The sequence below is a fragment of the Salmo salar genome, chromosome ssa14 (assembly GCF_905237065.1).
Source record: "Salmo salar chromosome ssa14, Ssal_v3.1, whole genome shotgun sequence".
NCBI classification, from domain to species: Eukaryota; Metazoa; Chordata; class Actinopteri; order Salmoniformes; family Salmonidae; genus Salmo; species Salmo salar.
Window position 1 is genome coordinate 24674514 of NC_059455.1, and position 21139 is coordinate 24695652.

Consider the following 21139-nt stretch of genomic DNA (forward strand, 5'->3'; position numbering starts at 1 on the left):
AGTACATCCTGTCTCTTTGTTCTGTGGAGAGAATCACTGAAGAGAATCACTGAAGAGAATCACTGAGGACAGAGGAGAATGAACATCTACCTCTCAGCGTAACACCTATGATTCGTCCTCTTTGAATAAACCTATTTTCCTCCTCCTGATTTGCTTTGGGGTCTGTGGTTTTGAAGAGCTCCAACTTTCCCCTACATCTTATGCAAACACCAGTTCTTTTTAAGTCTTTGGTCAAATAGATAATATTTTTTTCTAAGAGATTGTCAGTTGGATATGCTCTCTGCAAGATTTTGTATATTCTTCCCTGTCATATGAACATAATTTTCTAATTCACATAAGATTCCCTCAAGGTTGCTCTGATGTCCAAGAGATTTCCTGTTACCAAGTCATTTACAGTTTCTAAGCCTTTATGGTTTCTATGGTTAACCATTCTAGATACATACGGGAAACACCCTGTAGCGTTGCAGTTCTTGACACACTCAAACTGGTGCGCCTGGCACCTACTACCATACCCCGTTCAAAGGCACTTACATCTTTTGTGTTGCCCATTCACCCTCTGAATGGCACACATACACAATCCATGTCTCAATTGTCTGAAAGTCTTAAAAATCCTTCTTTAACCTGTCTCCTCCCCTTCAGCTACACTGATTGAAGTGGATTTAACAGGTGACATCAGTAAGGGATCATAGCTTTCATCTGGATTCACCTGGTTGGTCTTCACCTGGTCATGTTATGGAAAGAGCAGGTGTTCCTAATTTTCTATTCTCAGTGTATATCCGCCAAGGGCTGTATTCAAAAAGCATATCAGAGTAGAAGTGCTGATCTAGAATCAGTTTTGCCTTTAAAATCATAATGAACAAGACGGGGGCCCTGATCCTAGATCAATCAGTACTTCTCTGAGACGCTTTGTGAATAAGGGTCCTGGTGCAAGTAATTTGGACATAGTTTGCACAAAGCAGGCCATACAGTAGTCTACAGACACACACAGGGTTCCATACTTGTGGCACCATCTAGTGAAATTGACTGATACTTACAGTAAAGCAGCTCAACAGATTCGATGAACTAAATGCTATTTTTCCTCTGAAAGAGCAGTTTATTAAATGGGAATCTTTTCAATGGATTTTTACAAATTCATTAGCATTATTAGAAAATCACACAATACAATCAACACATATTATTAATTTCTTATAATTTGACTGTGCAGCCATTTGTTTTTTCTATGAAAACATGTTATTATTTGTCAATGACTCAATTTTCAAGTATTGTCATGTTATTTCATTGTCAATTTCATATTACTTGTATGAGGCCTGCAGTTTCAAGCGTAAACAGATAGTGTCACTGTTAAATCTTTCATCAAGCTACTGTGAACATAACACTGTTTGTTTTACAAAGCAGTTCAGACATGAGAGAAAGGGCTTTCGCGATGCTCACTCATTTGTGATGCTCACTGAGGTCCACTATGTGCAGGATGCATTATGTGTTGTACGATTACTGTTTTCTTTGATTCTACAGACAACCCTCTCCTATCCAACAAGGTCACAGTCACAGTCAATGTGCTGGATGTCAACGAGTTCCCTCCGGAGCTCACCATTCTCTTTGACACGTTTGTCTGTGAAAATGCAAAAGTAGGCCAGGCAAGTACAGCTCCTTTGTGATAAAGGTTGTGTGTGTGTGTGTGTGTGTGTGTGTGTGTGTGTGTGTGTGTGTGTGTGTGTGTGTGTGTGTGTGTGTGTGTGTGTGTGTGTGTGTGTGTGTGTGTGTGTGTGTGTGTGAAAGAGAAATATAATAATTGTGATAATTGTCTCTCCACTTGTTTCTGGGCATATACTGTAGTTTAAAGCTCTTTGTGCTTTACCAGGTAATTCAGACCATCAATGCTACAGACAAGGATCTTCCCACTGTTGGACAGAAGTTCTTCTTCAAGTCCCCCAGGGAAATCAGAAACAGGAATTTCACTGTGCGAGACTTTGGAAGTAAGCCATGTTTTTTTTTTCTTCGGAGAAATAAATGAAGGGATAAAAGAGAGCAAGAGATGGAGAGAAGGTGAAGGAGGGGATAGCGAAAGAGATGGAGTGAGAAAACGGAGAGAAAGAGGGAAAGAGAGAGTTGAAGAGAGAGGAGAGAGGGAGAATTAAACAGTTGTGGCACGTTCAGTAAGGTTATTTTTTAAAACTCTATTGAAAGTCTCTGTATATTATATACAGACTATCTATTACGATGCCATGCCTGTGACTCGCTTCAAATCTACCTTCTTGATACTAGCTCCCTACAATATCCACTAACAATTGGTATTGAATTAATAGATGTTCAGGGTTTTTTGTCACAACCCAGGGGACGCCAGGGTGAAATGTTTTACTTTTCGCTAACCCCTACAGCCTTCCCACCTCACCATCCTCCGTTAGTATTTTTCTAACACAGTAACACATAAATATCAGAGCTGATTCAGAGAGACAGCAGCGCTCATGGCCATCGCAGCAAACAGGCACAAGGTGTGCTATAATGGCTCCTACCTTGTCAAATGAGATATTCGTCCAGCCGGGCAGAGGGAATGCTGTGTGACAGAGTCAGTCCACCACCACTAGCCTGGTGCTGGAGACGAGGCAAGGCACATCGGTACGTCATCTCTGTAAAAACACCAGGCCTGTGTTTTATTTTTTTGTACATGCTAAGTACTCACCATCACCTTATTTCAAATAAGGCACAACTGACATTCTAGATACAGTTGAAGTCGGAAGTTTACATACATCTTAGCCAAATACATTTAAACATTCCTGACATTTAACCCTAGTAACAATTCCCTGTCTTAGGTCAGTTAGGATCACCACTTTATTTTAAGAATGTGAAATGTCAGAATAATAGTAGAGAGAATGGTTTATTTCAGCTTTTATTTCTTTCATCACATTCCCAGTGGGTCAGAAGTTTACATACACTCAAATAGTATTTGGTAGCATTGCCTTTAAATTGTTTAACTTGGGTCAAACATCTCAAGTAGCCTTCCACAAGATTCCCACAATAAGTTGGGTGGATTTTGGCCCATTCCTCCTGACAGAGCTGGTGTAACTGAGTCAGGTTTGTAGGCCTCCTTGCTCGAACACGCTTTTTCAGTTCTGCCCACATATTTTTTATAGGCTTGAGGTCAGGGCTTTGTGATGGCCACTCCAATACCTTGACTTTGTTGTCCTTAAGCCATTTTGCCACAACTTTGGAAGTATGCTTGGGGTCATTGTCCATTTGGAAGACCCATTTGTGACCAAGCTTTAACTTCCTGACTGATGTTTTGAGATGTTGCTTCAATATATCCACATAATTTTCCTCCCTCATGATGCCATCTATTTTGTGAAGTGCACCAGTCCCTCCTGCAGCAAAGCACCCTCACAACATGTTTTTATTTATTTTATTTTACCTTTATTTAACCAGGTAGGCAAGTTGAGAACAAGTTCTCATGTACAATTGCGACCTGGCCAAGATAAAGCAAAGCAGTTCGACACATACAACAACACAGAGTTACACATGGAGTAAAACAAACATACAGTCAATAATACAGTAGAAAAATAAGTCTATATACAATGTGAGCAAATGAGGTGAGATAGGGGAGGTAAAGGCAAAAAAGGCCATGGTGGCAAAGTAAATACAATATAGCAAGTAAAACACTAGAATGGAAGATTTGTAGTGGGAGAAAGTGCAAAGTAGAAATAGAAATAATGGGGTGCAAAGGAGCATAAATAAATAAATAAATAAATAAATAAATACAGTAGGGGAAGAGGTAGTTGTTTGGGCTAAATTATAGATGGGCTATGTACAGGTGCAGTGATCTGTGAGCTGCTCTGACAGCTGGTACTTAAAGCTAGTGAGGGACATAAGTGTTTCCAGTTTCAGAGATTTTTGTAGTTCATTCCAGTCATTGGCAGCAGAGAACTGGAAGGAGAGGCGGCCAAATGAGGAATTGGCTTTGGGTGTGACCAGAGAGATATACCTGCTGGAGCGCGTGCTACAGGTGGGTGCTGTATGGTGACCAGTGAGCTGAGATAAGGGGGGACTTTACCTAGCAGGGTCTTGTAGATGACCTGGAGCCAGTGGGTTTGGCGACGAGTATGAAGCGAGGGCCAGCCAACAAAGCGTACAGGTCACGGTGGTGGGTAGTAATTGGGGCTTTGGTGACAAAACAGATGGCACTGTGATAGACTGCATCCAGTTTATTGAGTAGGGTATTGGAGGCTATTTTGTAAATGACATCGCCGAAGTCGAGGATCGGTGGGATGGTCAGTTTTACGAGGGTATGTTTGGCAGCATGAGTGAAGGATGCTTTGATGTGAAATAGGAAGCCAATTCTAGATTTAATTTTGGATTGGAGATGTTTGATGTGAGTCTGGAAGGAGAGCTTACAGTCTAACCAGACACCTAGGTATTTGTAGTTGTCCACATATTTTAAGTAAGAACCGTCCAGAGTAGTGATGCTGGACGGGTGGGCAGGTACGGGCAGTGATCGGTTGAAAAACATGCATTTAGTTTTACTAGTATTTAAGAGCAGTTGGAGGCCACGGAAGGAGAGTTGTATGGCATTGAAGCTCGTCTGGAGGGTTGTTAACACAGTGTCCAAAGAAGGGCCAGAAGTATACAGAATGGTGTCGTCTGCGTAGAAGTGGATCAGAGACTCACCAGCAGCAAGAGCGACATCATTGATGTATACAGAGAAAAGAGTTGGCCCAAGAATTGAACCCTGTGGCACCCCCATAGAGACTACCAGAGGCCTGGACAACAGGCCATCTGATTTGACACATTGGACTCTATCGGAGAAGTAGTTGGTGAACCAGGCGAGGCAATCATTTGAGAAATCAAGGCTATTGAGTCTGCCGATGAGGATGTGATGATTGACAGAGTCGAAAGCCTTGGCCAGGTCAAAAAATACGGCAACACAGTATTGTTTCTTATCGATGGCGGTTACGATATCGTTTAGGACCTTGAGCGTGGCATAGGTGCACCCATGACCAGCTCTGAAACCAGATTGCATAGCGGAGAAGGTGTGGTGGGATTCAAAATGGACGGTAATCTGTTTGTTGACTTGGCTTTCGAAGACCTTAGAAAGGCAGGGTAGGATAGATATAGGTCTGTAGCAGTTTGGGTCAAGAGTGTCCTCTCCTTTGAAGAGGGGGATGACAGCAGCTGCTTTCCAATCTTTGATGATGCTGATGAACATGATGCTGCCACCCCTGTGCTTCCCGGTTGGGATGGTGGTCTTCGGCTTGCAAGCCTCCCCCTTTTTCCTCCAAACATAACGATGGTCATTATGGCCAAAGAGTTCTATTTTTGTTTCATCAGACCAGAGGATATTTCTCCAAAAAGTATGATATTTGTCCCCATATGCAGTGGCAAACCATAGTCTGCCTTTTTTATGGCGGTTTTGGAGCAGTGTCTTCTTCCTTGCTGAGCGGCCATTCAGGTTATGTCGATATAGGACTTGTTTTACTGTGGATATATATACTTTTGTACGTGTTTCCTCCAGCATCTTCACAAGGTCCTTGCTGTTGTTCTGTAATTGATTTGCTCTTTTCGCACCAAAGTACGTTCATCTCTAGGAGACAGAACGCGTCTCCTTCCTGAGCGGTATGACGGCTGCGTGGTCCCATGGTGTTTATACTTGTGTACTATTGTTTGTACAGATGAACGTGGTACCTTCAGGCGTTTGGAAATTGCTCCCAAGGATGAACCTGTAAAGGGTGCGTACTGGCGGCACAGAAGTCAAGCGCAGGAGAGCGAAAACTGTGTTCCAACAGAGCAGTTTAATAATAAAAACCACTGTAAAATAGAACAAACAAACAAACAATGGGTAACAAAACCCGTCACACACCAGCATACATGCACAAGCACTTAAATAAACAATTCCGGACAAGGACATGGGTGGGAGCAGAGGATTAAATACACAACATGTTATGATGGAATTGAAACCAGGTGTGTGGGAAGACAAGACAAAACAAATGGAAAATGAAAAGTAGATTGATGATGGCTAGAAGACCGGCGACGCCGACCGCCGATCGCCGCCCGAACAAGGAGAGGCATCGACTTCAGCAGAAGTCGTGACAGAACCAGACTTGTGGAGGTCTCCAATTTCTTTTCTGAGGTATTGGCTGATTTCTTTTGATTTTCCCATGATGTCAAGCAAAGAGGCACTGAGTTTGAAGGTAGGCCTTGAAATACATCCAGAGGTACACCTTCAATTGACTCAAATTATGTCAATTAGCCTATCGGAAGCTTCTAAATCCATGACATCATTTTCTGCCATTTTCCAAGCTGTTTAAAGGCACAGTCAACTTGGTGTATGTAAACTGCTGACCCACTGGAATTGTGATACAGTGAATTATAAGTGAAATAATCTGTCTGTAAGCAATTGTTGGAAAAATTACTTGTGTCATGCACAAAGTAGATGTCCTAACCGACTTGCCAAAACTATAGTTTGTTAACAAGAAATTTGTGGAGTGGTTGAAAAACAAGTTTTAATGACTCCAACCAAAGTGTATGTAAACTTCTAACTTCAACTGTACAAGACCGGCAGCGATTTTGATCTTTAGTATGTGCCCTATATTTCTCCCTAAATAAAGAAGATTAAGTTTGAACTGCAGGTTCACGCTCTACAACATCTGTAGAATACGACCTTTCCTCACACAGGAAGTGGCGCAGGTCCTAATCCAGGCACTCATCATATCCTGTCTGTACTACTGCAACACTCTGATGGCTGGGCTCCCCGCTTCTGCAATCAAACCCCTGCAACTTATCTAGAATGCCGCAGCCCATCTGATGTTCAACCTTCCCATGTTCTCCCATGTCACCCCACTCCTCCCTACACTCCATTGGCTTCCGGTCAAAGCTCGCATCCATTAGAAGACCATGATTCTTGCCTAGGAAGCAGCAAGGGGAACTGCCCCTCCCTACATTTAGGCTATGCTCAAACCCTACACCCCAACCTGAGCTCTCTGTTCTGACACCTCAGGTCTCTTGGCCGTCCCAATCCTACAGGAGGTCAGCTCCTGCTTAACTCAATCAAAGCTCTACTCTGTCCTGACACCCCAATGGTGGAACTAGCTTCCATCTGATGCTATAACAGAAGAGTCCCTGCCCATCTTCTGAAAACAAAACATGTGCACTTGTCTTTTCCTACTAGCACTGACTTTTCTGAAAAATGTACTTATTACAACTGTGATATGTGGTTGTCTCACCTAGCTCGGGGGGCCCCCGAGTGGCGCAGCAGTCTAAGGCACTGCAACTCAGTGTTGGAGACGTCACTACAGACCCTGGTTTGTTTCCAGGCTGTATCACAACCGGCCGTGATTGGGAGTGCCATAGGGCGGTGCACAATTGGCCCAGCATTGTCCGGGTTAGGGTTTGGTAGGCCGTCATTGTAAATAAGAATTTGTTCTTAACTGACTTGCCTAGTTAAATAAAGGAAAAATAAAAAATAAAAAAGCTATCTTAAGATGAATGCAAGTGTAAATCGCTTTGGATAAGAGCATCTGCTAAATGACTTAAATGTAAATGTGACTATGTAAGTAAATACATGTAAGTACTCTCTGTTGCGTCACGGGTGAACACTCTTTGATGATCCCTCATTTGGTTTTTAGACAACACTGCAGGGATAGTGACCAGAGGTATAGGGTTCCAGACTTAATTGATTGATTGATTCATTGATTGATTTATTGATTTAAGACATGTAGGGTTAATGGTTGTGTCATTTGGTTTCCAGACAACACAGCGGGGATAGTGACCAAGCGTGTGGGGTTCCAGAGGCGGGTCCAAGAGTACTACATGGTGCCTGTGGTGGTAGAGGACAGTGGCTACCCAGCCCAGAGCAGCACTGGCACCCTCACTGTCCGCGTGTGTGCCTGTGAGACCGACGGTTCCCTCCTGTCCTGCACGGCAGAAGCAGTCTTCCTACCAGTGGGTCTCAGCACCGGGGCAGTGATGTCCATTTTACTGTGTATGGTCATACTCCTGGGTAAGTCATGTCTGCCAGTCAGAGATTGTAGTGTAGACACACAGTATTTCTGAACGTACAGTATACAGTATATTATTTCCATTTGACACCCACCTTGATGATGATAAATGGTAATAATGGTAATAACGGCTTCCCCCAAGTGTTAATTTCTTGCTATAGACTGTAAATGTACATTATCATAATGTTAATGTGTACAATTTTACACTAGGGGGAGCTGAAGTCCTAACGTACAGTAATGTCATTAAATTGACCATTACAATTTGAAAAATGGCCCTTGAAACAATCCCATAATCATACTTGTAGGTCGATTTAGCTCACTTATCTTGGTCCAGCAATTCCTCCCTACTTTCTCCTACTAAAGTATAATCTCTTACTATTGAATAACATAACACAGTGAGCACTACAGTAGTGTGGAGTAGGCTGCTGTGTTGTACTCTCTACTGTCTGCCACTGGGAGGGAGAAAGAGAGAGGGAGGGAGAAGGAGAGATGAAAGCATTGTGAAACAGCCTTTCATCCTGTCTGACTGCTGCCTCAGTACAATAGTGACAGATGGCATGTCAGAAATGGATCACGGCTGGCCTCAGGCTGTGATTCCTTTAAGTTCTCCTGCTGAAAAAAAGAATGGCTGAAGAAAAGAGGAAATTAACTAATGGCTCCTCACACATGACATCCCACTGTCTCTCTTCCCATTGCCTCCTACAGTACTCTGAAAAGCTCTTGAAACGCACGTCACTGTATATTTTCACTGCAGTACATCTATGTATGGAGACGATAAAACGGTGGGTGCAGTGCGCTTGTTTCTTTTGTATTGTATTGATCGTGGTGCGCTTGTTTATTTTGTATTGTATTGATCGTGGTGCGCTTGTTTCTTTTGTATTGTAGTGATCGTGGTGCTCTACGTAGGCCTGAGACGGCAGAAGAAGAGGGAGACATTGATGTCGTCCAAGGAGGACATCCGGGACAACGTGATCCACTATGACGTCGAGGGGGGCGGTGAGGAGGACACCCACGCCTTCGACATGGGCACGCTGAGGAACACCAAGGCCATCAAGGAGAACATGCTCCGCCGGGGCACAGGGTCATGGTCAGATGTCACCACTCAAACTGAGATCAATGGGTCAACCCCTACCACAGAGGGCAGCACTGACATCATCAGGGACTATATTCACCAGCGTCTCCAGGAGAACCACCTGGGTTTCTCTGCTCCCCCGTATGACTCGCTGGCTACATACGCCTACGAGGGGGATGGGTCAGTGGCAGAGTCACTGAGCTCCATCGAGTCGTGGACGGTGGATGGCCGTGAGGACTTCAGATACCTCGGCGAGTGGGGGCCGTCCTTCAAAACTCTGGCGGGGATATTAGACAAAGACAAAGCAGATCCTCCCACTGCGGAAGTGGAGGAGAGCTGAGAGTACTTGTAAAGCCAGGAATGACAGAAAAGACTATTTGATTTGCAAAAGTTGTTTTACTTTTATAGTACTTTTATAGACAATGGGAATAAAATACAAGCTGTTCACTTAAGTTTTTATCATAGTTTTGTGGTGGTTGTTATTGTTGTTTGTTTTTTGGTTCAAATAAACTTGACAAGCTATCAAAGTGCCTCGGGAACTGCTCTGTTTTTATCTAACTACAGAATCTACAAAATGTCTTTATTGTAAGAATGTAATACTCTATTGAAAAGAGACACCTCATCCATGCTCACATAGGCCAGATACTCTCACCCACTTGAGCTAAACTGGGGCTTTAGACCATAATCATTATGGCCCTTCAAAAGCATGCAGCTGTGAACTACAGTATTGTACAATAATCTTTACTTAAACCCTTATCCATGGATTCTGATGAGCTAGCTAGAATTGAAGGTGGTGCTAATCACCATAGGCAAATTGTTTCTGTCGAAATCAAGATCCAACCAATGCTCTTGTTTGTCTTGTTCATCTGCAAGGAGCTACAAGCTTTCACCCCCTTTCATTCTTGTCAAATTAAATGTCAAGTGATTTTTAAATGTCAACTGCAGTGGCATATTTTATTGTAATGCGATTCTCGCATTAATTATGCTAAAGACTGTAAGGATAAGACGATTATCTTGAAAATTATAAGCTTTCTAGTTCACCATACTCAAAATGGTTTAAACACTTAGATGTTTACATTTCGTACTTTGACTTTACAGAAAAGTAAGCAGGGTAGGATCAGACCGTTTCAATGCATTATTTGATTTGTTCATCTATGTTTATCCACATAATCTTTTCAATATATGTTGATCTACTTGAAAGCATACATTAACATAGAACAGTGTATCCTTTTGAGATTGTTTCATATACTGTATGTTGTGATGATACATTAACACACTCCTTGAGTAGGCAAGTGATAAACAGTTATTTATACTTCTCACGTGCATTAGCATGTGTGTCATTTGTCGAAGGAAGAAAATAGATTATGAACCTAAAGTCGCACCTTGAAGGTGACGAAGAAATATATAATTTCATTTTTATTGTGCAGGTAAAAGCAACAAATAATTTTTCAGTGTGTGGCTCATCAAACATCTAATATCAACACACAGCGTTATTCTACTCCCAGAGGACAACGTTGCATGTTGACCCTAATAAACATGTCATCATGCTAAATCAATATTATGTTATTCACATCTACAGCAGTAACCCACAGCCCCCAGGCCAGAAGCACCTCTCGAAGTGAGAACATGGATGAAGACATCATAATCATCAGGCTGCTAAGCTACTGGTATCCCACTGCATAGTATCATGTTCCTTGCTCACATGCTGGGGCCTAAATTGGCCAATCTAATTCAGTGCAAAGACATTAATTGTGGATATTTTTTTAATTCCCTTTTCCCCCAATACTATACCACAAGCAGAGCTCTAGATTTACCCTGTTTTATTTATGCAGTTGAAATGGCATATTCTGAGGAATTCCCTTCTTCTTTATTTAACCATTATTTTGACAGGGAATCTGCTGAGACCAAGGTTTCTGTCACAAATGAGCCCTGCATCACATCAATACATATCAATATACATTATGCACACCATTATACACATCATTATACACATCAATATACATCAACATACATTATGCACACATCATTATACACGTCAATATACATCAACATACATTATGCGCACCATTATACACAACATTATACACATCAATACATATCAATAAACATTATGCACACCATTATACACATCATTATACACATCAATACTCATCAAAGCAAAACACGATCATAGAAAACAAACACATTTTCCAGTAAATGGTCAATAAGTCTTGTTGAATTGCCCTAGAGGCACCAATTCATCAAATTTTAGAGAGCCTTGGAGATTATTCCATAAGTAAGGTGTAAATAAACTAAAAGCAGATTTACCTCTCAGTGGAGTTCGAAGGGATCTCCAGAGTTAGCTATCCCTGAGACTGAGTGTGGTATCTCGTACATCTGTAAGATAACAATGAAGTAAGGTACGGCGGAGGTTTATGCAGGAGGGCTTTATAAACAAAAAGAGTGCAATGCATTGATCAATGAGACCTCAGAGAGGTACTTTCTAATACAGAATGCAGTGATGTGTACTGAACCTGTCGCCTGTAATAAGTGCTGTGTGCTATGATAAACAGCTGCATTCATATACAGTGGCTTGCGAAAGTATTCACCCCTCTTGGCATTTTTCATATTTTGTTTCATTACAACCTGTAATTTAAATGAATTTTTATTTGGATTTCATGTAATGGACATACACAAAATAGTCGAAATTGGTGAAGTGAAAGTAAAAATATAACTTCTTTCAAAATATTCAGAAAAAAAAACGGAAAAGTGGTGTGTGCATATTTATTCATCCCTAAATAAGATCTGGTGCAACCAATTACTTTCAGAAGTCACATAATTAAATAAAGTCCACCTGTGTGCAATCTAAGTGTCACATAATCTGTCAAATGATCTCAGTATATATACACCTGTTCTGAAAGGCCCCAGTCTGCAACACCACTAAGCAAGGGGCTCCACCAAGCAAGCGGCACTATGAAGACCAAGGAGCTCTCCAAACAGGTCAGGGACAAAGTTGTGGAGAAGTACAGACCAGGGTTGGGTTACAAAAAATATCTGAAACTTTGAACATCTCACGGAGCACCATTAAATTCCATCCACCTTGAAGGAACTGCAATGCTCCACAGCGGAGATTGGAGTATCTCTCCATAGGACCATTTTAAGCCATACACTCCACAGAGCTGGGCTTTACGGAAGAGTGGCCAGAAAAAAAAAAACATTGCTTAAAGAAAAAAATAAGCAAGCACGTTTGGTGTTCGCCAAAATGCATGTGGGAGACTCCCCAAACATATGGGAGAAGGTACTCTAATCAGATGAGACTAAAATGGAGCTTTTTGGGGATCAAGGAAAACGCTATGTCTGGCGCACACCCAACACCTCTCATCACCCCGAGAACACCATCGCCACAGTGATGCATGGTGGTGGAAGCATCATGCTGTGGGGATGTTTTTCACTGGTCAGAATTGAAGGAATGATAGATGGTGCTAAATACAGGGAAATTCTTGAGTGAAACCTGTTTTAGTCTTCCGGAGATTTGAGACTTGGACGGAGGTTCACCTTCCAGCAGGACAATGACCTTAAGCATACTGCTAAAGCAACACTCGAGTGGTTTAAGGGGAAACATTTAAATGTCTTGGAATTTAAAAGGCCTAGTCAATGCCCACACCTTAATCCAATTGAGAATCTGTGATATGACTTAAAAATTGCTGTACACCAGCGGAACCCATCCAACTTGAAGGAGCTGGAGCAGTTTTGCCTTGAAGAATGGGCAAAAATCCCAGTGGCTAGATGTACCAAGCTTATAGAGACATACCCCAAGAGACTTGCAGCTGTAATTGCTGCAAAAGGTGGCTCTACAAAGTATTGACTTTGGGGGGGTTGAATAGTTATGCACGCTCAAGTTTTCCATTTTTTTGTCTTATTTCTTGTTTGTTTCACAATAAAAAAATATTTTACATCTTCAAAGTGGTTGGCATGTTATGTAAATCAAATGATACAAACCCCCCAAAAATCTATTTTAATTAACCTCTCTAGGGTCGGCGGGACGAAATCGTCCCACCTACTCAACAGCCAGTTGAATCCCGTGGCGCGTTATTCAAATACCTTAGAAATGCTATTACTTCAATTTCTCAAACATATGACTATTTAACACCATTTTAAAGACAAGACTCTCGTTAATCTAACCACACTGTCCGATTTCAAAAAGGCTTTACAACGAAAGCAAAACATTAGATTATGTCAGCAGAGTACCCAGCCAGAAATAATCAGACATCCATTTTTCAAGCTAGCATATAATGTCACATAAACCCAAACCACAGCTAAATGCAGCACTAACCTTTGATGATCTTCATCAGATGACAACCCTAGGACATTATGTTATACAATACATGCATGTTTTGTTCAATCAAGTTCATATTTATATAAAAAACCAGCTTTTTACATTAGCTTGTGACGTTCAGAACTAGCATACCCCCCGCAAACTTCCGGTGAATTTACTAAATTACTCACGATAAACGTTCACAAAAAACATAACAATTATTTTAAGAATTATAGATACAGAACTCCTCTATGCACTCGCTATGTCCGATTTTAAAATAGCTTTTCGGTGAAAGCACATTTTGCAATATTCTCAGTAGATAGCCCGGCATCACAGGGCTAGCTATTTAGACACCCACCAAGTTTAGCACTCACCAAAATCAGATTTACTATAAGAAAAATGTTATTACCTTTGCTGTCTTCGTCAGAATGCACTCCCAGGACTTCTACTTCAATAACAAATGTTGGTTTGGTTCAAAATAATCCATAGTTATGTTCAAATATCCTCTGTTTTGTTCGTGCGTTCAAGACACTATCCGAATGGTAAAGAAGGGTGATGCGCACGATGCATTTCGTGACAAGAAATGTCTAAATATTCCATTACCGTACTTCGAAGCATGTCAACCGCTGTTTAAAATCAATTTTTATGCCATTTTTCTCGTAAAAAAGCGATAATATTCCGACCGGGAATCTGTGTTTAGGTTCAAAGACGAAAGAAAATAAAAACATGGGGTCGACTCGTGCACGCGCCTCAGCCCATTGTCCTCTGATAGAGCACTTGCCAAAAGCGCTAATGTTTTTCAGCCAGTGGCTGGAATTACATCATTCAGCTTTTTCCCGCCTTCTGAGAGCCTATGGGAGCCGTAGGAAGTGTCACGTTACAGCAAAGATCCTCAGTCTTTAATAATCAGAGTCAAGAAGCTCAAGGAATGGTCAGAGAGGGCACTTCCTGTACAGAATATTCTCAGGTTTTTGCCTGCCATATGAATTCTGTTATACTCATAGACACCATTTAAACAGTTTTAGAAACTTTAGGGTGTTTTCTATCCTAAGCCAATAATTATATGCATATTTTAGTTTCTGGGCAGTAGTAATAACCAGATTAAATCGGGTATGTTTTTTATCCGGCCGTGTAAATACTGCCCCCTACCCCCAACAGGTTAAATGTGGTAAGGTAACAAAATAGGACAAATGCCAAGGGAGTGAATACTTTTGCAGGCCACTGTATAACTGATCAAATTATGAAAGACAAGCATTGTAATTTTGAATTCCGTAAAGTGAGTGTGGAAGAAGTGAAAATAATATTGCTGTCTATCAACAATGACAAGTCACCGGGGTCTGAAAACTTGGATGGATAATTACTGAGGATAATAGCAGATGAAATTGCCACTCCTTTCTGACATATCTTCAATCTAAGCTTACTAGAAAGTGTGTGCCCTCAGGCCTGGAGGGAAGCAAGAGTGATTCCGTTACGCAAGAATAGTAAAGCCCCCTTTACTGCCTCAAATAGCCAAACAATCAGCCTGTTACCAACCCTTAGTAAACTTTTGGAGAAAATTGTGTTTTGTCAGATACAATGCTATTGTACTGTAAACAAATTAACAACAGGCTTTCAGCATGCTTATAGGGAGGGACATTCAACAAGCACAGCTCTTACTTAAATGACTGATGATTGGCTGAGAGAAATTAATAATCACAAAATTGTGGGAGCTGTTTTGTTAGACTTCAGTGTGGTTTTTGACATTATCAATTATAGTCTGCTGATGGAAAAACATATGAGTTATGGCTTTACACCCCCTACCATATTGTGGATAAAGAGTTACCCGTCTAACAGAACACAGAGGTTGTTCTTTAAGGGAAGCCTTTCCAACATAATCCAGGTAAAATCAGGAATTCCCCAGGGCAGCTGTCTAGGCCCCTTACTTTTTTTCAATCTTTACTAATAACATGCCACTGCCCTTGAGTAAAGCAAGTGGGGCTTGGTATGTGGATGACTCAACACTATACACACCAGCTACTACAGCGAGTGAAATCACTGCAACACTTAAGAAAGAGATGTAGTTTCAGAATGGGTGGCAAGGAATAAATTGGTCTGAAATATTTCATAAACTAAAAGCATTGTATTTGGAACAAATCATTCACTAAACCATAAACCTCAACTAATTCTTGTAATGAATCATGGAAATTGAGCAAGTTGAGGTGACTAAACTGCTTGGAGTAACACTGGATTGTAAACTGTCATGGTCAAAACATGTTGATACAAAAGTAGTTAACAAGGCACTAGCAACAAGGCAGGTCCCAGATGCTCTACTTTTGTTGCAACGGGACTACTGTTCAGTCAGGTGGTCAGGTGCCACAAAGAGGGACCTCGGAAAATTACAATTGGCTCAGAACAGGGCAGAATGGCTGGCCCTTAAATGTACATGGAGAGCTAATAATCATTATAATGCATGTAAATCTCTCATGGCTCAAAGTGGAGGATAGATTGAAAACATCACTACTTGTTTTTGTAAGAAGTGTTGACATGCTGAAGTGTCTGTTTAAACTACTAGCACACAACTTGGACACTAATGCCTACCCCACAAGACATGCCGCCCAATCCCCAAGTCAAGAACAGACTATGGGAGGCACACAGTACTATATAGATCCATGGCTACATGGAACTCTATTCCACATCAGGTAACTGATGCAAGCAGTAGAATCAGATAAAAAAAACAGATAAAAATACACATTATGGAACAGCGGGGACTGTGAAGAGACACACACAGGCACAGACACACATGCACATGATAAGACACGCACTCGTTCACATGGATGTTGTGCACATGGATGTTGTATTGTAAATATGTGGTGGTGGAGTGGTGGCCTAAGGGAACACACTAAATGTGTTGGGTAAGGTGTCATAAAATGTAATGTCGTGTAGTATTTTAAACTGTATGTAACTGTCTTATGTTGCTGGTCCCCATGAAGAGCAATGAGGATCCATAATAAATACAATTCAATACAGGTGTACAGTATGTAAAAAAAAGCAGATTGACTAACATTGTTTATATAGACAGTAAAAAGTACAGGACCTAAAATCCTGTGGGACACCTTTCGTAATATCAAGGAAACCTGATTTAACACCATAAGGAAAAAAAACACATTGTGTCCTGCCTGTCAAGTCATTTTCAAACCAATTACATGATGCCTGATCCATACAGATTACAGACAATCTTTGAATCAATAAAGAGTGGTCAACAGTATTGAAAGTTTTCGATAAGTCAATTAAGAGAGCAGCACAGTGCATCCTCCTATCCATACCCTTTACCACATAATTTAACACCAAGGTTGCAGCAGAGGTGGTGCTATGACCTGGCCTGAAACCAGACTGGTGAACACAGAATACAGCTCGTAGCTAGGAAGGATCTAAGCTGACAGTTGATTAGGCAAGACAATTTTGAGATAGGTCAATAATTATTTCGTTTGGAAGGGTTACCACCTTTGTGGAGTGGGAGCACATGGGCTGCCTTCCAAACCCTGGGGATAGCACCCGAGATAATAGTCAGATAAAAAATATCAATATCAATGTCAATGTCTCCTTAATCAGGGGAGCAGAATGCTGCAGCAAGAAAGGATCAAGGAAATCATCCCCATCAAGGCATCAAGCACATCACAAGTAGAAAGTTGTTGCAATGAAAACAAAGATTCACGAGAAGTTGATTAAAAGCATCACTTACTGTATCAAATGTGACTCAGTAATGATGCCAGAGTCTGATATAACTTGCCTAGGCAGGGAAGAAGAGAAATGTCCATGTTTCAGTGCATTAACTATTTTCCAAAATTCTGACAGATCACTAGCAAAGTCTGTGAGAGAAATTAGAAAGTAGCTACTTCTATTTTTCTATTTCCTGTGCCGCTTCCTGTGTAACGTAGGGTCGTACTCTAAGGATGTTGTAGAGCATGAACCTGCAGGAGTGAGTCACTGCTTTGATGCTTGCAGAGAACGACAGGGTGTTGTCCAGACATCACACAAAGGGTCCTTTGCACTTTGCAAGCGGGCAGGCCTTCCCCGGGGAGAGGAGAAGATCCGTCTTGTTGAGGTTGAGCTTGAGGTAGTGGGCCGACATCCAAGCTGAGATATCTACCAGTCACACAGAGATCCATGTTGCCACCTGTGTGTCAGAAGGGGGGAACGAGAAAAGTAGTTGAGTGTCATCCGCATAGCAATGATAGGAGAGACCATGTAAGGACATGACAGAGCCACGTGACTTGGTGTATAGAGAGAAGAGGAGGGGGACTAGAACAAAGCCCTGGGGGACACCAGTATTGAGTGTACGGGGTGCAGACACAGATCCTCTCCACATCACTTGGAAGGAGTGACCTGCCAGGTAGGATGCAATCCAAAGTGTGCAGAGCCTGAGACGCCCAACCCTGAGAGGATGGAGAGGAGGAGCGAATGGTTCATGGTGACGAAGGTAGCGGATAGATCTAGGAGGATGAGAACAGAGGAGAGAGTATCATCTTTGGTGGTGTGGAGAGCCTCCATAACACAAAGGGGAACAGTCTTGGTTGAGTGACATGTCTTGAAGCCTGACTGGTTAGGGTCAAGAAGATCAATCTGAGAGATAGCAAGAGAGTTGGTCAGAGACAGCATGCTCAAGTGTTTTGGAAAGAAAATAAAGAAGGGATACCGATCTGTAGTTTTTGACGTCAGAAGGTTTAAGTGTTGGTTTCTTGTGGAGGGGAGTGACTCTGGCCATTTTGAAGTCAGAGGGGATGCAGCCAGTTGTCATGGATTGGTTGATGAAGAAAGTGATGATTGATAGCTCTCCAGAGATGGTCTGGAGAAGGGGATGGGGTCAAGCAGGCAGGTTGTCGGGCAGTTGGACCTTACTAGTCGCAAGATTTCATCTGGAGAGAGAGGGGAGAAAGTGGTCAAGGCATAGGGTAGTTCTATGTTTGTAGGACTAATGGACTCAAAAGGCTGAGTGAATGAGGAGCGGATGTCGTCAACCTTCTTTTCAAAGTAGTATGCAAAGTTGTCCACAGAGAGGGGGGAGGGAGGGAGAGGGAGTGGTTGATTAAGGAGGGAGGAGAAGGTAGAAAATCGTTTCCTAGGGGTAGGCTTACATTTTTAAGTGATAGAAAGTGGCTTTAGCAGTGGAAGTGAAGTTAGAGAGGAGGGAGTGAAAGGATGATAGTTCCTCTGGAAGTTCATTTTTCCTCCGTTTTTGCTCAGCTGCTCCTCCTATGACTCACAATGAGTCACTCAGCCATAGAGAGGCGGGGTAGGCTGAGCTGGCTGGGAGGAAAGGGGACATTGTGAGTCATAGGAGGCTGAAAGGGAGGAGAGTAGGGTCAAAGAGGCAGAATCAGGAGACAGGAGGGAGGGAGAAAGATTTAGCAGAAGGGAGAGATGATAGGATAGAAGAGGAGAGAGTAGTGGGAGAGAGAGAGCAAAGATTGCGATGGCGCATGACCATCTGTGTAGGGGCTGAGTGGCTATGGTTGGAGGAGAAGGATACAGAAAAGAAAACAAAGTAGGGATCAGAGACCTGAATGGGGGTTGCAGTGAGATTAATAGGCAAACAGCCTCTAGTAAAGATTAGGTTAAGCGTATTGCCTGCCTTGTGAGTGGGAGGGGACTATAAAAGGGTGAGGTCAAAGGAGGCAAGGAGGGGAAAGGAAGAGGTGGAAAGAAATGAATTGAAGGCAGACATCGGGAGGTTGACATCACCCAGTACAATGAGCAGTGAGCCATCATCAGGAAATTAGCTTATCAAGGTGTCAAGCTCATTGAGGAACTCTCTAAGGGCACCTGGTGGGCAATAGATAACAACAATGTTAACCTCTCTAGGGGGTGTGGGACGGTAGCGTCACCTGGCCAGTATCCGGTGAAATTGCAGAGCGCCAAATTCAAATTAAATTACTATAAATATTTAACTTTCATGAAATGTACAAGTGTAATACATCAAAATAAAGCTTAATTTGTTGTTAATCCAGCCGCTTTGTTAGATTTCAAAAAGGCTTTACAACGAAAGCAAACCATGCGATTATCTGAGGACAGCGCTCAGCACACAAAACATTACATACAGTTACCAGCCAAGTATATTAGTCATGAAAGTCAGAAATAGCAAGAAAATTAATGACTTACCTTTGATGATCTTCGTATGGTTGCACTCACAAGACTCCCAGTTACACAATAAATGTTTGTTTTGTTCGATAGTTTTGTTCGAAGTCCCTCTTAATATCCAAAAACCTCAATTTTGTTGGCGCGTTTTGTTCAGTAATCCAATGGCTCAAATGCGGTCACAACAGGCAGATGAAAATTCCAAATAGTATCCGTAAAGTTTCTAGAAACATGTCAAACGATGTTTATAATCAATCCTCAGGTTGTTTTTAGCCTAAATAATCTATAATATTTCAACAGGACAATAGTGTCGTCAATAGAAAAGAAAAACAAGAAAGGGGCGCTCTCGGTCGTGCGCAGTAAACAGCTCTGGGGACATCCCACTATCCACTCACTCAAAGTTGTCATTCTCCCTCATTTTTTCAGAATAAAAGCCTGAAAGAATGTCTAAAGACTTTTCACAACTAGTGGAAGCCATAGGGAATGGATCTGGGTCCTATCCCTTTAAATGGTGGATAGGCTTTCATTGGAAAAAAACAGCCATTTCAAAATAATGTCAGTTTCTGGATGGGTTTTCCTCAGGTTCTTGCATGCCATTTCAGTTCTGTTATACACACAGAAATTATTTTAACGGTTTTAGAATCTTTGGAGTGTTTTCTATCCAAATCTACTAATATATGCATATCCTAGCTTCTGGGCCTGAGTAGCAGGCAGTTTACTTTGGGCATGCTTTTCATCCAGAGGTGAAAATAGTGCCCCCTACCCTACTGAGGTTAAGTGGACAAGTAACAGTGACAGCATGGAATTCAGATGAGGAGGTGAACAGGAGAGTGAGGGAGAAAGAGAAAATCTCCACTTAGGAGAAATAAGTAGCCCTGTGCCACCACCTCGATGACAGATGCTCTCGGACTATAAGAGAACACATAGTCAGATGAAGAAAGAGCAGCTGGAGTAGCAGTGTTCTCTGGGGAGATCCATGTCTCCACCAGGGCCAAACATTCTAGGGACTGATCAAATCAATCCACCATTTCCTGGTTGCTAAAATTATAATAGTTTTGTGACAAAACAAGCAACTATAGAGTAGAGAATCATTGTACCATCTAAACCGCTGTGAAATATATTTACCATAAATATTGTATTTTCAGCTGTTTGAAGCTGGTGTACAAAACTGAAAGTAAAAAACGTAAAAAATCTTAACTTCAGAACAGGAAGCATAGATACAGCGCACATAGAACAGATTTGCTTTCAATGAGAATGACCGATATATATCTCACATTTCTATGTGAATTTCGTCAGGTCACCCAAAAAGTTAAATATTGCAGCTTTAAGGGGAAATTTCTAAATTGTTCAACTTCATATTCATTATCTTCAGCACCACCCCAACATCAACATATGTGAACACTGCCCATTTCTATGTTTTGTAGTAAAAAAGATAGAGGAAGATTGGATACGCTTATCTTCCTCCATCTTTTTTAGTGCAAAACATGGAAAGTTTGGGGTCACTTAGAAATGTCCTTTCCATGAAAACATACATGAAATGAGTTGCAAAATGAATAGGAAATATAGTCAAGACGTTGACAAGGGTATAAATAATGTTTTTTTTTTTTTTTTACTCCAATTAAGCGCCGTCCACAGGGTATGGCATGGCGTTGCAAAATGGAGTGATGGCCTTCCTTCTTC

The 21139-nt window shown here is 41.7% G+C and overlaps 1 protein-coding gene across 1 annotated transcript in view; it reads left to right on the forward strand.

Annotated features, from left to right (window-relative positions):
* cdh12a (cadherin 12, type 2a (N-cadherin 2)) overlaps positions 1-9476 on the forward strand; it is a 29133-nt gene extending 19657 nt beyond the window's left edge. Inside the window, exons 8-11 of the mRNA XM_014140423.2 lie at positions 1513-1634; positions 1859-1973; positions 7733-7984; positions 8868-9476. Coding sequence (XP_013995898.2) covers positions 1513-1634; positions 1859-1973; positions 7733-7984; positions 8868-9394 — 1016 coding nt within the window. The 3' untranslated portion in view covers positions 9395-9476. The remainder of the gene's footprint in view (positions 1-1512; positions 1635-1858; positions 1974-7732; positions 7985-8867) is intronic.
* Positions 9477-21139: the final 11663 nt, after the last annotated feature.